This window comes from Dryas octopetala, chromosome 2, assembly GCF_963921425.1.
Source record: "Dryas octopetala chromosome 2, drDryOcto1.1, whole genome shotgun sequence".
NCBI classification, from domain to species: Eukaryota; Viridiplantae; Streptophyta; class Magnoliopsida; order Rosales; family Rosaceae; genus Dryas; species Dryas octopetala.
The window spans coordinates 20031000-20046801 of NC_141367.1; the positions used below are offsets into that span (position 1 = coordinate 20031000).

A 15802-nucleotide genomic window follows, 5' to 3' on the forward strand; every position below is an offset into this window, starting at 1 on the left:
TTCACTATTGTCGAATAATCATGGATTATGACATGGAAAATTTTTCTCCAAAAGTCTTGATCGACAGTGAAGAAGCACCGAGGCTACAATTGCATGTGGATCTCTCTACCTCTACATCAGCAAGACGTCTCCATTTTCTCCCTCTTTTTAATTTTTCTTTTTCTTTTTTCTCATTAAACATAATGCCACATCGGCTACATGTCATTTAAATTAAAAGAGTTTGTTAAAAGCCATTAGATTTTTCAGATCTAATGGCTCAAAAACTTTATCAAAGTATTTGTATAAATTGTTGTCCCATGATGTTAACCCTTAAGAGCATCTCCAATCCTGTCGTTATATTTTTTTTCAATTTGAGGATAATTAAGAAAAAAAGTTAGATAATTGAAATTTGAACGAGGCTAACGATTTGAACTTAATTACTTTCGTATTGGGAGTATGTACATGACTGAAATTGCCAAAATTAAGAAAAAATGATCAAAATGAAATTTTTTATGAAAGTACATAGACCAAAAGTATCATTTAGGCAACAATTAATATATATATATATATGAAGGAGAAACCCAAATAGTCCAAAAAATTGATAATTGATAGCCAAAGGAAAAACATCAAATAGTCCAATAAATTGATAATTGATAGCCAAAGGAAAAACATCAAATTTGTAATTTAGTATGATAGGGGCAAATAAAATATATGTTGCCGAATTTCCTTGCTCTCCCTCATGTACCTTAATTCTTGTATATACATAAGCTAAGAGCGGTATAGGGAAGCAAATTAAGCATCAATTTTCTCAAATGTCAAAATAATCTAAATTTGCTTTAGTGAACTTCTCTTTGGGAAACACAGCTCTTTGGGGGATTAAGGCCTGTTTGATTTGATCACAATTCAAACATTAATTTCTTATTTATTTCATCTATAAATATCATACATGAAATCAAAAAACAATATTTTAAAAGGATACAAAATTGACGCTGCATAAGTGATTACTCAAAACGAACACACACAAAACCCTAAACCTGTTGATCCTCTAGATTGAGAATACCAAGAATAGGAGCTCTATAATCTCGTTGATCTGGTAGGATACAATCTTGATAGAAGGGTTTGAGAAAAGTTCTCACTTTTTTCATTAATTCAACATAAACTGCTAATACAATTCCAAATCATTATTTAAATACCAACCAAACTCGAAAGTGGATCCCTAGGCCTAGGGGACTAGAAAAGGTAAATACGTCATCTAAAGAAAATAATGAAAGCAATAAATGATAATTACAAAATTGCACAAAAATTCGAAAAACTTAAAACACTAATTTAGCCTAGTAAACATCTTTATTTGCCCAAAATCTGCCTTTTGTCATTGTGTATGACAGTGTTTTGGATTCGTCTCGTCGTTCCTTTCGAAAATGTCTAGTGCATAAAAAATAAACACCGAGAGCCTAAATTTCATATTTGTGCCGATCAAGCTGAAATAAGTAATTATGCACAATGCGAGTCACACCAGAAATGGACCTGAACATTGTTCTTTATTTTTCTATTTCAATAAACATAGTTCTTTGCTAAACTTCATCACCAATATTTTCATGACCAACAAAGCTCATTTGTTGACATAAAAAGGGATCAACTTCACAGCTTGAAAAATGGTAATGAGGAGATCAGTTCCCCTTTCGAGAAGTAGTGCTTCAGATAATCTCTAACATCAGTTTCTCTATAATTTCTGGAGTTTCTTCTGATAACAACTCCTTCATTGGTCCATAAACTTTTGAATCCCCTTCCTTAAGATATGGTCTGAAAAAGCTTCCCACAGAAGTTCTTGGCCCTACAATATTCTTCGCTATAACTCTGTGATTCACGCTAATAAACTTGTCGTTTGTGATGAGCTGCAAAAAATTAAGCATGCAGCAAAGAAAACAGATGATATTATAAGTTAATTAAATACTAAATACAACAATAAATTAAGCTTGTAATTAATGATAATAAAGTACTTAATTTCCCTGCATTAAATCTCCTATGTTGACAATTAGAGCTCCATGCATAGGAGGAACATTGACCCATTGATTCTCATGTAAAACTTGGAGACCACCCACTTGGTCTTGTAAAAGTATGGTGATGAAGCAAGCATCAGCGTGCTCGGCAGTGGCCAAAGTTAATTCTGCAGGTTCAGGGCATGCAGGGTAGTAGTGACCCACAAGAAAATGCCCCTCAGCGCAACCCATGTCTTTAAGTTTGTTTGGATTAAGCCCAAGAGCCTCAGATAGTAACTCAAACAAAGTAAATCCCAACTTCATCACTTGCTCTGAGTACTCAGTCACTATTTCCCTGCAATTCCAACTCATCAAGTTCATTAATTTATAAAGTGAAAGTAGCTTTCAGATGGTATATATAACATTTACAAGTGCAAATAATTTATACCATGCATGGGAGAATTTTGTGTGTAAACTGAAGTTATATATTAGATATTATGACATGTTATATATGACTAACTAGATTGTGATCGAATCAGAATGATTGACCAGGTGAAATCATGCCTAAATGTACGGTTACGTAACATATGTATGTATGTTACCAAATATATACCTGCACAGTGCACACAGAAGGTACTTGTTCTGGTTTGGGTGGATCTGGAGCCACAAAACAAGAAAATGTATCCCTCTTCTTAGTTTCTATATATTGGTACATATCAATATTGGATGTATAAGACATCTTCTTATTCCCAAAATCCCTTGAATTCAACTTTTTCTTCACCTCACTATCCTGCTCATGGAACCTACGTATTCCGCGGAGCATCCCATCCAAAACATCCACAGGGATTCCATGATTCACTACCTGAAAGAACCCCCATTTCTCACATGCATACCGAACTTTCTCGATGTCGCCAGCGAGTAACTTAGATGAGTCGCCATGATTGGCTTTGAGATCAATGATTGGAATGCTCATGAATTGGGCATCACGATGATCAGTAGTGAGCACCATTTTCTTTGTATGCAAGAAAAACGCACGAATCAATGTACTATTGTGCTTAGATCAAGCACCAAAATAAGAACAAAAAGATGCAAGAATAGAGAAAGAAAATAAGGTCACACGATTAAATGTGGGTTCGGCAAAAGGAGGTTACAAAGTACAAAGAAATTCTCAAAGATCACTCTCACAAAGTGGGATACACGCACACACTCACAATTTGGGATACACCAGACTTCACAAAATGATCTTGTTATATATATATAGTTGTAGAGTGGTTGTTGAGTAAGAAAATTCAAAAATCTTTTTTGTCTTAAGAAAATTCAACAATCTTCCTTTATTCGCTAAGAAAATTCAACAATCTTCGGTATCTCCCTCCATTTATTCTTCTGTTTACAGCTGAGAAGGGGGTTTGAGAATTCGTTGGCAATTGTGGTCGCTGTGATAAGCTTCAGTAACTGAAATTTACCTGTGCTTTTTATATGTGCTTAGGAGTTAGGACTGAAATTTACATGCGCTTTTTATAATGTACATGTGGAATTTAAAAGCAGAATGCATGGCAGCATCTGCACTTTAAAATTTACATGTACTTAATAATTCACTTAACACAATTGAATAATCTTTGGTCTCACCCACCATTCTTCTGTTTAGTGAGAAAGGGGATGACAATTTGTTGGCAATTGTGTGGTCGATCTGATACTTGCTTTCTAGATAAAATTGAGAAAATTGCTCTTATGAAAATCGGAATTAACCTAGATGGTGCATTCCTTGTATATTGATGTTGAATGCGCTCCATTATATATGCAGAAGTTACAAGTTTGAAATTTCCATGTAAGAAGCTGAGAGAGACATTATTAATGATTAAACATACTGGAGCTTTCATCTTGAGCAAATATATAGTGTAGATACACAAGACCCCATCGAGCTAGCCATACATTTTCAAGGCCAAACTTCACAGCTTGAAATATTCTAGTGCAGAGACCCCATTGAGCCCTTTTGCGTAGTAGTGGGCAACAAAATCTTTCACAGTGGTTTCCCGGTAAATTGGGGGATTTTCTTCTGATGTCAACTCCTTGATCGGTGCATACAGTCTAGAGTAATTTTCTGGTGGAAGATGTTGTCTTAAAAAACATGCCACCGAAATTCTTGGACCTACATTCTGGGCCAACACTCTGTGATTGACACTTATGAACTTGTCGTTTGAGATTAACTGCACTAAGACATGAATTAATTAGAAGGGTCAGTTTAACTGCACTCAATTCCAGCATTAATCTGTATTCAAAACTACAAAACAGCACTCTGCAATGTATTTAATTATAATTACTAGAACATGTACTACAATGTGACAATGACTTGCCTGTAAAATGTCTCCGAGATTTATAACTAGAGCTCCATGAATTGGGGTGACGTCCACCCACTGATTTTCATGGAGGACTTGGAGGCCACCAATTTGGTCTTGTAGAAGCACTGTGAGGAAGCTACTATCAGAATGTTGACTTGTGCCCATTGTTAGTTCTGGTTCTGGGCATGCTGGGTAGTAATGGCCCACAAAAAATAGCCCTTCTGCACAGCCCAAGTCCTTTAAGTGGTTGGGCTTGAGCCCAAGTGCTTCAGACAGCAATTCAAATAAAGTGACTCCTAAAGCCTTGACTTTGTCCGAATAATCAAGCACTATATCCCTGCACCTTGGTCATTTTCATATTATTAAAAGATTCCCAAGAAAGTTAATGGTAGGTAAGGGTAATATAATAATATAATATAAGTAATCAGTAGTGCTAGATATACCACATTTTTATACCATAATTTCATACCACCTTATGTGGCAACTTACATGGCATTCATACATTAGATACTAAAAAATAAAAAATAAAACCCAAAAAGAAAAAAAAAACTCTATCCAATAAAGTAATGACACGTGAGATGGTATAAGAATGTGGTATAAGAAATGTGGTAAGTATAGCATTATTCTATAAGTAATAACGCGATTAACAATCTATATTTCACAACTTTACGGATCAAACTAAAGCATTTTACTAACTAGATATTAATCTAATCAGTAATGCTACACTTACCACATTTTTATACCACAATTTCATACCATCTTACATGGCATTCATACATTGGACACTAAAAATTAAAAAATAAAATCTAAAAAAGAAAAAGAAAATACCCTTCCAGTAAAGTAATGACACATCAGATGGGATACAAATGTGGTAAAAAAAATGTGGGACAACTAGCATTATTGTAATCTAATGATTCACTTCGCGTCATTCACTCATTCTATAATTTCGAAATCAAAATGTTTTCAAATCAAACCAAATAGGCAACCAAAACAACCTTTGAAAGAGGATTCCATTTGGAGCCATAATTAATTACAAAATAAGACATTTTTAAGCCAAATCAAATGGACTTCAGTTTCACAATGGAAAGTCATTCAAACCAAATCGACAAATTTGGGAACAACCTCTTTAGAACCGACCTCAACAAATAGTTGTAATCACAAACAGTCAAACATACCTGCAAACTTGAGGCAACTCTTCATGGTTAGGGGCACGAGGAGCCAAAACACAGGACAGGGTATCCCTCCAATTAGCTGCAGGTGCTTGATAAAGATCAAAATTGGTATTATACAAAACCTTCTTGGTGTAGTCTCTTGAATACACTTGTTTCTTGACCAAAGGGTCTTGTTCATGAAACCTCCTTATCCCATCAATCATCTCCTCCAAAACATGGACTGGAATCCCATGATCCACCACCTGGAAAAACCCCCAACTCTCACAAGCATATCGAATTTGATCAATAATCTGGGCACGTTGACCTGCATCTTTGTTGATGCCTTGTAAGCTTATGACTGGGATATTGAACTTGGACTTGTTGTCCTCAGTAACAGCACTCAATGGTTCTTTGCTGAGCTGCTTGTGTTGCTCCTCGTGAATGAAAATCCGGGGGATCTTAGCCAAACCAGCATCTACAAGTCCCTTAACACCTTCTTTTGAGTCATCTAAAGCCTTTAACTCACTTTTTCTATCATAGTGGGATTCAACACCCGCTTGATTAGTGCCTTTGGAGCTTGTGACCACCATTTTTTTTTTCTGCAATATTTCTCTTTTGGACTGAAGAATTATAAGATAACAATATATATATTGAAGAGGAAAATAACTTGCCTGTCCCTATCGGCTAGTGTCACGGCAGAGAGAGAAAGAGAGAAGAAGGAGAGGAGAGAGAGAGAGATAGAGAGAGGGATACCAACAGTTGGTATTCCCAGCACATGCAAGTCCCTCTCATTTAAGAGATGATAAAGGGCAGATTAAGAAAGGATTAGACTGTAGACACGTATACCATACAGGAGGCAATGCCCCCATTGCAATTGAAAAGTGTTCCCACTACTTACCAAAGAAATAAGCATTCCCTCTTGTAGTTTTGCGTAGTCTCATAAATTCATAATTGACTTGGGCCTTGGTAATTATTTTCAACAATTTGATTTCTTTTTTATTTTATCTATATATATCATACACGAAAACAGAAATTAATATCCGGAAAGGATACCGAACAGACCCCAACATTGTTCTTTATTTTCTATTTGGTCAAATGATATTTTTGATTCCTGTATTTTCATGAAATTTTCACTTTCGTCATGTTCTTTTAATTTTGACAATTTCAGTCATGTACTTTCAATATGATAGCAATTAAGTCCAAATCTTTAATTTCGTTTAAATGGATGATGAAAAATTCAACGTGCATTGTATGTGAGTGACATTTCAGACATCTTCCACGTTGGATTTTCCATCAACAATTTAAACGATGTTAACTATTTGGACTTAATTGTTAGCATATAAAAAGTACGAGACTAAAATCATCAAAACTAAAAGTAAAGAACTAAAGTAAAAATTTCGTAAAAGTATAAGGACCAAAAGTGTCATTTTGGCCTTTTTATTTTGACTAACATAGTTCTATACTTCTATGCTAAACTTTAGTATACATAGGATTGAAAAAGTGAACCATCACCATTTTCATGACTAACTAAGCTTATTTGTTACATAAAAGGGAATCAACTTCACAGACTGAAAGGTTCTAATGAGGGAATCAGTTCCCCTTTCGAGAAGTAGTGCTTCAGATAATCTCTAAAATCAGTTTCTCTATAGATTTGGGGATTTTTTTCTGATAACAACTCCTTGATTGGTCCATAAACTTTTGAATCCCCTTCCTTAAGATATGGTCTGAAAAAGCTTGCCACAGAAGTTCTTGGCCCTACATTCTTCGCTATAACTCTGTGATCCACGCTAATAAACTTGTCATTGGTGATGAGCTGCACAAAAATAAAGTATAAATCACACAGAAAAAGAAACTTATTACAAATTAAGCTTATAATGAATGATAGTAAAGAAAAGTACTTAATTACCTGCATTAAATCTCCTATGTTGACAATTAGAGCTCCATGCATGGGAGGAACATTGATCCATTGATTCTCTTGTAAAACTTGGAGACCACCCACTTGGTCTTGTAAAAGTATGGTGATGAAGCTGCCATCAGTGTGCTTGCCAGTGCCCAAAGTTAATTCTGGTTCAGGGCATGCAGGGTAGTAGTGACCCACAAGAAGAAGCCCCTCAGCGCAACCCATGTCTTTAAGTTTGTTTGGATTAAGCCCAAGAGCCTCAGATAGTAACTCAAACAAAGTAAATCCCAACTTCATCACTTGCTCTGAGTACTCAGTCACTATTTCCCTGCAATTCCAACTCATCAAGTTCATTAATTTATCAAGTGAAAGTAGCTTTCAGATGGTATAAGACTTACAAGTGCAAATAATTTATACCATGCATGAGAAAATTTTGTGTAAATTGAAGTTATATATTAGATATTACGACATGTTATATATGACTAACTAGATTGTGATCATGAATCAGAATGATTGACCAGGTGATCGAAATCATGTCTAAATGTACGGTTACGTAACATATGTATATATGTTAATTACCACATATATACCTGCACACAGAAGGTACTTGTTCTGGTTTGGGTGGATCTGGAGCCACATAACAAGAAAATGTATCCCTCTTCTTAGTTTCTATATATTGGTACATATCAATATTGGATGTATAAGACATCTTCTTATTCTCAGAATCCCTTGAATTCAACTTTTTCTTCACCTCACTATCCTGCTCATGGAACCTACGTATTCCGCGGAGCATCCCATCCAAAACATCCACAGGGATTCCATGATTCACTACCTGAAAGAACCCCCATTTCTCACATGCATACCGAACTTTTTCGATCTCTCCAGCGTGTAAATTGGATGAGTCGCCATGACTGGCTTTGAGATCAATGATTGGAATGCTGAATTGGGCATCATGATGATCAGTAGTGAGCACCATTTTCTTTGTACACAAGAAAAACGCACGAATCAATGTACTATTGTGCTTAGAGTACCGAAACAAGAACAGGAAGATGCAAGAATAGAGAAAGAAAATAAGTACGTACACACGATTAAATGTAGGTTCAGCAATATGCCTACGTCCACGGAGCAGTAGGAACAAATTCACTAACAAAAGGAGGTTACAAAGTACAAAGATCACTCTCACAAAGTGGGATACACACACGCATTCACAAGTTGGGACACACCAGACTTCACAAAATGATCTTGTACGTTATATAGTTGTAGTCTTGTAGAGTGGCTGTTTATTGGAATAATTAAAGATTAATTAGTGTCTTAAATTGTTAAGTAGTTGGCTGATTCTGATTGGTTTTCTTGGGCATTTCAGAAGGTTCTGTTGGTATCAGATGTTAGCATCTATTTTTATTATTTTTCATTGAGTAAGAAAATTCAACAATCTCTTTTTTTTCTTAAGAATCTTAAACAATCTTGTTTTTTCTAAGAAAATTTCAACAATGCTTTTCTTTTTGCTAAGATTTCCTTTTTTTTTTTCTAAGAAAAATCAATAATCTTCCTTTTTTTTATAAGAAAATTCAACAATCTTCCTTTTTTTCTAGGAAAATTCAACAATCTTCGGTATCTCCCTCCATTTATTCTTCTGTTTACGTGCTGAGGACTTGGAGGCCACCAATTTGGAATTATAGGAGCACTGTGAGGAAGCTACTGTCAGAATGTTGACTTGTGCCCATTGTTAGTTCTGGTTCTGGCCATGCTGGGTAGGAATGGCCCAGAAAAATAGCCCCTCTGCGCAGCCCAAGTCCTTTAGGTGGTTGGGCTTGAGCCCAAGTGTAGACAGCAATTCAAATAACGTGACTCCTAAAGCCTTGACTTTTGTCCGAATAATCAAGCACTATATCCCTGCAACTTGGTCATTTTCATATTATTAAGGGATTAATGTCATTTTGCTCCCCAGACTATTACACATGTATCAGTTTGCTCCCCAGACTTCTAATTTGGAAAATTAAGGACCCTGACTTTTTCAATTTTGCCAATTAAGGTTATTTCGTCAATTTATACATTTTTCATCTAAAATGTCGAGATGATCAAGCAAAATTTAGCAAGAAATAAAAGAGGAAAAATGATGCATGAGGAAAAAATGATAAGATCTAATTGGAAGGGACCATTTTGCCCTCAAAGATTTGGATAAAAAATGTGTAAATTGACAAAAGAACCTCAATTGGCAAAATTGAAAAAGTCAGAGTCCTTAATTTTCCAAATTAGAAATCTGGGGAGCAAACTGATACAAGTGTAATAGTCGGGGGAGCAAAATGGTATTAATTCCTATTATTAAAAGATTCCAAAGAAAGTTAAGGCAAACCAGGTATATTTCTCATCTTGTACCAAATTTTAGGAAATATTAATCTATTTTTCTTACGCTGTATTCCAATAATGACTCTAAATTTTGACCGTCTTTGTTAAGTAACTTAATTTTAGAAAACATAATATAGATACCAGAAATTGTAGAAAGGTTACCATTTGTGTGGTTCCCTTCCCTCACCGGTTGTGAGCCATCTTAAGATTGGTTGTTTGTTTAGGCTTATCTAAGCCCAGGACCGTTCTTGGTTAATTTTGTTGTTTTTGGGCCTCTATTATACCAAACAAACAAAAAATTGATACCAGAAATTTCATGTACAATTTATAGTTTGTGTTACATTGGAATAGATGACCCTTGTAACATTTCTAGTCCTAACAAGATCGTTGTTAGCCTATTGTTGAGATACCCGAGTTAGCCCATTCTTAATTTGTTATTCTCTTTATTAGTATACTAGTCAGTTGCTGATTGTGTTAGTTGAGCCAGTGCCTCATTGACATGTGTCTTTATTACGTAGTGGTCCACTTCAGCTCTTTTGTTGAGCTATTGAGTATTTTTACTGAAGGATAGTATATAAGTGTATTCTCTGGGCCAATAGAGCCATCATCGAATTAAATGAAAGTTGAGTTTTTCTTTTTCTCTCTTGTGTTTGCTGTTTTCCTTTCTGCAGAATCAGTACCCTAACATCTGGTATCAGAGCCCTTATGTCATGGGACCGAAAAAAGGGGGTCAGCGGCCACCACCGATTTCGTAGCCTCTGGTTCACCATGAGATCCATCCTTTTGAGCTTAAGCTCCAATCTCAGCGGGATGCTTACGAAGCTAAGATCCAGGCACTACAACAATCCATGGATAACTTGGATGTCCGTTATTCTCGCGAACAAGCCACTTTATTGGAGGAAATTTGGCAAATCCGTGTGGGTGGGAAGTCCAAGGACGATCGGAATGTCGGTGGATCTTTGCCAGCACCACCAATTTCAGTAACACCACCAATCTCTACAACTCCACCATCGGGAATCGTTGATTTACCACCTCCACCATCTCCCAAGAGTTCTGTTAGTCTTAACCCTATTATTCCTGAATTTCATCCTATGGTAAGGCCTTCTGATAGTTCTCAATTCTTGGGTTATACTGCACATCCTTTTGTGAACTCTGGTCCTGTTGCATTTTCTCTTGGTTATACTGGGCCTATATCTTCATGCAGGACACTCACATGCTGCATACGGCTGGTGAACAACCAATTGGATCCTCTCATACCCATCAGACCTTTGTCCCACCAGTTACAACACCCATTCACCCACAAATTCCACCATCACACTCCAATTACCACCAAGCCTATTCAATTCCACCATACCCATTACCATATCAGCACCCGTACTCATCTCCTTATTTAGGAAATCTTCATACCTCTCACTCAACATATACAGCACCACCTACTTATTCCCAAATTCCTACCCACTACCCACACTTCTCCCAACCCCAAACTTGCCTACCTCCATTAGCTCACCAGCAACAAATGTTGTACCCTCATTTGACTCACCACCAATACCAATTACCTGAACCTCATTACCATCAAGACCCTAACCTTCCTACCATGAAACAAATGCGACTTGACTTTGGTACATTTGGCGGTGGAGATCCTGTTGAATGGTTGAATAAGGATGAACAATATTTTCAGTTGTATCAGATTCCAGAGAATAGAAAGGTGACTATTGCTGCCATGCATTTAACTGAGGAAGCTGCTGATCTTTGGCATTTATTCCAACATGAGCAACCTAGAACTTGGGCTGGCTTTGCTAATTTATTAATGAGACAATTTGGATCATTTAACCGGATGGATTATCAGGCTGCCTTGGTTAAGCTCACTCAGACAGGGTCGGTAGCTGATTATAAATCTCAGTTTACCAAATTGTCATGTAGAGCCCCCGGTTTTTCTCAAGAATTATTGTTGGCCTGTTTTATTGGAAGGTTGAAGGAAGACATACGGGTAGATGTAAGGGCAATGAACCCTCACAATTTGTTGGCTGCATATGAGTTAGCCAAAGTTTATGAGGAGAGACATTTAGGCCATCAGATGAGTAGTAGAACAGTGGTCCAAAGACCACCCATGAATACCAATAGAAGTCAAGCAGTAGTGGTGCCCTTGTCTCAAAGAACTGCTAGTGGTGTGACCAATTCTATGCCGGGGCTGACTCGAAACATTATGAATGAAAGTGGGTTTACATTGGCCAACAAAAAACTCACTCAAGCTGAATACTAGGAGAAAAGAGCCAAGAACCAATGTTTTTTTGTGATGAACAATACAAACCTGGCCATAATTGCTGAAGAGGGGCTAAGGCTTTACTCATTGATGGAGGTATTACCTAAGAAGAGATGTCGGAGCCGTCCGAGATAACACTAGACATGGGTGGCGAGCTGGAGCCAGCTATAGCTGTTCAGGAGGAACCCTTAATGTCATTGCATGTGTTGACTAATGAGACCACCAAGCCTGAGACTATGCAGCTTAAGGGTATTTTTATGAGAAAGGAAGTTCATGTACTGGTGGATTCTGGTGCTACACATAATTTCATACACCCTAGTTTGCTTAAGCACACCCATACCAAAATCAATCTTCTCCATTCCCTGAATGTTTTGGTAGCCAGTGGTACAAGAATGAAGACCAAGGGACTTGTTAGTTTAGCAATGAGTATTCAACAGTTCCATTTCCAAACTGATTTTTATCTCCTACCTATCACAGGTTGTGAAGTAGTATTGGGGGCAGCGTGGCTGAAATTACTGGGAGATATTGTATGGAACTTTGACACCATGGTGATGAAGTTTCAGTACATGGGACAGAAACATAGCTTACAGGGAATATTGGCTGCTCAAACTGAGCTAGTTAGTTGTAGAGTAATGACAAGGCTTTTGAATCAGGAGAAAGAAGCCATGTTTATTCAGATACAACCTTTGCCTAATATTGGGGTATTGCCTGCAACTCATCCAGACATTCAAGCACTGTTGACTGAGTTTTCAGAATTGTTTGAACCACCGAAGTCTCTACCGCCTAACCGAGCTCAAGATCACAAAATTATCCTAGCCCCTGGTACTGCACCCATCAGTGTTCGTCCATATACATATCCCCACTTTCAAAAAACTGAGATAGAAAAGATTGTGCAAGAGTTGCTTGACAGTGGCGTTATTCGACCAAGTGTCAGTCATTTTTCTTCACTAGTACTATTGGTTAAAAAGAAGGATGGTACATGGCGCATGTGCATAAACTACAGGGCACTTAACGCAGCTACTGTGAAAGATAAGTATCCTATCCCTGTTATAGATGAATTGCATGGGGCAGTGGTGTTTACTAAACTGGACTTAAGGTCATGTTACCACCAAATTAGGATGCATCCTGCTGATATAAACAAAACTGCATTTCGGACCCATGATGGACATTTTGAGTTTCTTGTAATGCCATTTGGGCTAACAAATGCTCCAGCCACTTTTCAATCGCTTATGAATGATATTTTCAGAGATTTTCTTAGAAAATTTGTGTTGGTCTTTTTTGATGATATACTCATTTATAGTTCTTATATGGAACATCATCTGTGTCATTTGAAATAGGTCTTCTCACTACTGCAGCAACATTCTCTAAAGGTTAAGATGAGTAAGTGTAGTTTCGGAACCCTTAGTGTGGAATATTTGGGTCATGTCATTTCCAAAGCTGGGGTGGCAGTAGATCCTTCTAAAATTGCTGCAATTCACCAGTGGCCTAAGCCCAACACATTGAAAGCTTTGAGGGGATTTCTTGGCTTAGCTGGTTACTATAGAAAGTTTGTAAAAAACTTTGGTACTATAGCTAAACCACTCACCAACATGCTCAAGAAGGATCAATTTATATGGAGTGTGGCAGCTAAACAGGCCTTTGGGAATTTGAAGATGGCTATGGTCTCTACACCTGTCCTAGCTTTACCAGATTTCACCAAAGATATTGTAGTGGAATGTGATGCTTCAGGCACATGTATTGGGGCTGTATTATCTCAGGAGGGACATGCAGTGGCATTCTTAAGTAAGACATTGGCACAACGACATTTGGCTTTATCTGTATATGACAAGGAAATGCTAGCTGTGGTCTATGCAGTGCAACAATGGAGGCCATATCTCTTAGGAAACCATTTTAAAATCCTCACTGACCATAGGACAATCCAACATTTCCTAAGTCAAAGGATAACTACTCCAGCGCAACAAAAGTGGCTTTTAAAGTTGATTGGATATGATTATTCCATACAGTACCGAGCTGGATCCAACAACACTGTTCCAAATGCTTTATCCAGGCAAGGAGAGTTTAAGCAAATAATGGGAATCTCCAGGCCCATAAGCAGCTATATCTCTGCACTTAAGCAAGCTGCCCTTAGTGATGGAGAGACACCAAAGTTGGTAGAGGAAGTCAAACAAGGACAGTGTCCTCTTAAAAATTACACCTTCAATAATGACATTCTGCATTACAAGCATAGGGTCTTTGTACCTCTTGTTGATGACTGGAGAAATAAGATTATGGCTGAATTTCACTCGGGCCCTACAAGAGGTCACTCAGGCTATCTTAGGACTTATAAGAGAGTTTCCATAAGTTTTTTATGGCCTGGTATCAAAAGAGATGAGAAGACTTTTGTGGCTGAATGTACCATCTGCCAGCAGAACCACTATGAGGCAATTCTTCCACCGGGGAAGTTGCAACCAAACCCAGTTCCGTGCTTGGCTGGACATATCCATGGATTTCATTGAAGGTCTTCCTAGTTCAGCTGGGAGGTCCGTTATATTGGTGGTAGTTGATAGATTTACCAAGTATGCACACTTTTTACCATTATCTCATCCTTATACTGCTAAGACTGTAGCAGAAACTTTTGTGCATAGTGTGTTCAAATTGCATGGGATGCCCGTAAGCATCATTAGCGATTGAAATCCTATTTTCCTCAGTAACTTTTGGGAAGCTTTCTTCACCTTGCAAGGGACTAAGTTGTGTAAAAGCTCTGCATATCACCCACATAAAGATGGTCAAACTGAAAACTTGAACAAAACTTTGGAGCAATACCTCAGATGTGTTATTGGAGATCGACCATCTAGTTGGGTTCCACTTCTTCCTTGGGCAGAATGGTGGTATAATACTACCTACCATTATGCTATTAAAATGTCACCATTTCAGGCTCTTTATGGTTATAGTCCTCCTCCAATACAGGCCTATTTACCTGGTACAACTGCTGTCCACCAAGTAGATTTGCAACTGAGGGATCAAGATGTTTTACTTGGGGAGCTGAAACAAAACTTGCAGTTGGCCTAAGCTCGGATGAAGGTGATGTATGACAAAAAACATACTGAGAGAAGTTTTGAGCAAGGTGATTTGGTTTATTTGAAGCTTCAACCATATAGACAGCAATCTGTTGAGAGAAGAATTTCACACAAGTTGTCACCAAAGTATTATGGTCCATTCAAGGTGTTAGAAAGGATTGGCAGTGTTGCATACAAATTAGCATTGCCGCCCACTGCTAAGATTCATCCAGTATTCCATGTATCCTTGCTTAAGAAGAAATTGGGTTCAAGTGTTGTGCCTTCCACTCATCTTCCTCCAATGAAGGATCCCTTGAGTCCTCATTGGTATCCTGCTGCAATTTTAGATAGAGGCATGTTTAAGCAGAACAACGTGGCAGTCACTAAGTGGTTAATTCAGTGGAATGATTCCTCTGTTGAAGATGCAACCTGGGAGGAAGCAGATCAGATTCTTGCCCGTTATCCAGACTTCAAAGGCTGAGGGGTAGCTAGTTTTTATTAAGAGGGGTGGAGTTGTTGAGATACCCGAGTTAGCCCATTATTAATTTGTTATTCTCTTTATTAGTATACTAGTCAGTTGCTGATTGTGTTAGTTGAGCCAGTGCCTCATTGACATGTGTCTTTATTACGTAGTGGTCCACTTCAGCTCTTTTGTTGAGCTATTGAGTATTTTTACTGAAGGATAGTATATAAGTGTATTCTGTGGGCCAATAGAGCCATCATCGAATTAAATGAAAGTTTAGTTTTTCTTTTTCTCTCTTGTGTTTGCTGTTTTCCTTTCTGCAGAATCAGTACCCTAACACCTATTATATGATAGTT

The 15802-nt window shown here is 37.5% G+C and overlaps 3 protein-coding genes and 1 pseudogene across 4 annotated transcripts; 1 reads left to right on the plus strand and 3 right to left on the minus strand.

Moving 5' to 3' along the window:
- Positions 1-1617: 1617 nt before the first annotated feature.
- LOC147293879 (1-aminocyclopropane-1-carboxylate oxidase homolog 1-like) lies at positions 1618-2928 on the minus strand (annotated as a pseudogene).
- Positions 2929-3679: 751 nt separating this feature from the next.
- On the minus strand, positions 3680-6070 carry LOC147293880 (1-aminocyclopropane-1-carboxylate oxidase homolog 1-like). Of its 2 annotated transcripts, none has more exons than XM_086230315.1 (3): positions 5467-6070; positions 4307-4634; positions 3680-4159 (listed from the first exon to the last, which is right to left on the minus strand). In XM_086230315.1, exons 1-3 carry the CDS (start codon positions 6030-6032, stop codon positions 3902-3904), a joined length of 1152 nt encoding a protein of 383 aa, XP_086086441.1. In that variant the 5' UTR covers positions 6033-6070; the 3' UTR covers positions 3680-3901. The 2 variants fall into 2 exon arrangements, with proteins under 2 accessions (XP_086086441.1, XP_086086442.1); XM_086230316.1 differs by having other exon boundaries at positions 4307-4628; positions 5467-6069.
- Positions 6071-7003: 933 nt separating this feature from the next.
- LOC147293881 (1-aminocyclopropane-1-carboxylate oxidase homolog 1-like) lies at positions 7004-8303 on the minus strand. The gene is made up of 3 exons (XM_086230664.1): positions 7933-8303; positions 7349-7670; positions 7004-7255 (listed from the first exon to the last, which is right to left on the minus strand). Exons 1-3 carry the CDS (start codon positions 8133-8135, stop codon positions 7004-7006), a joined length of 777 nt encoding a protein of 258 aa, XP_086086790.1. The 5' UTR covers positions 8136-8303.
- Positions 8304-15011: 6708 nt separating this feature from the next.
- LOC147293882 (uncharacterized) lies at positions 15012-15464 on the plus strand. The gene has a single exon (XM_086231141.1). The coding sequence runs from the start codon at positions 15012-15014 to the stop codon at positions 15462-15464; it is 453 nt and encodes a 150-aa protein (XP_086087267.1).
- Positions 15465-15802: the final 338 nt, after the last annotated feature.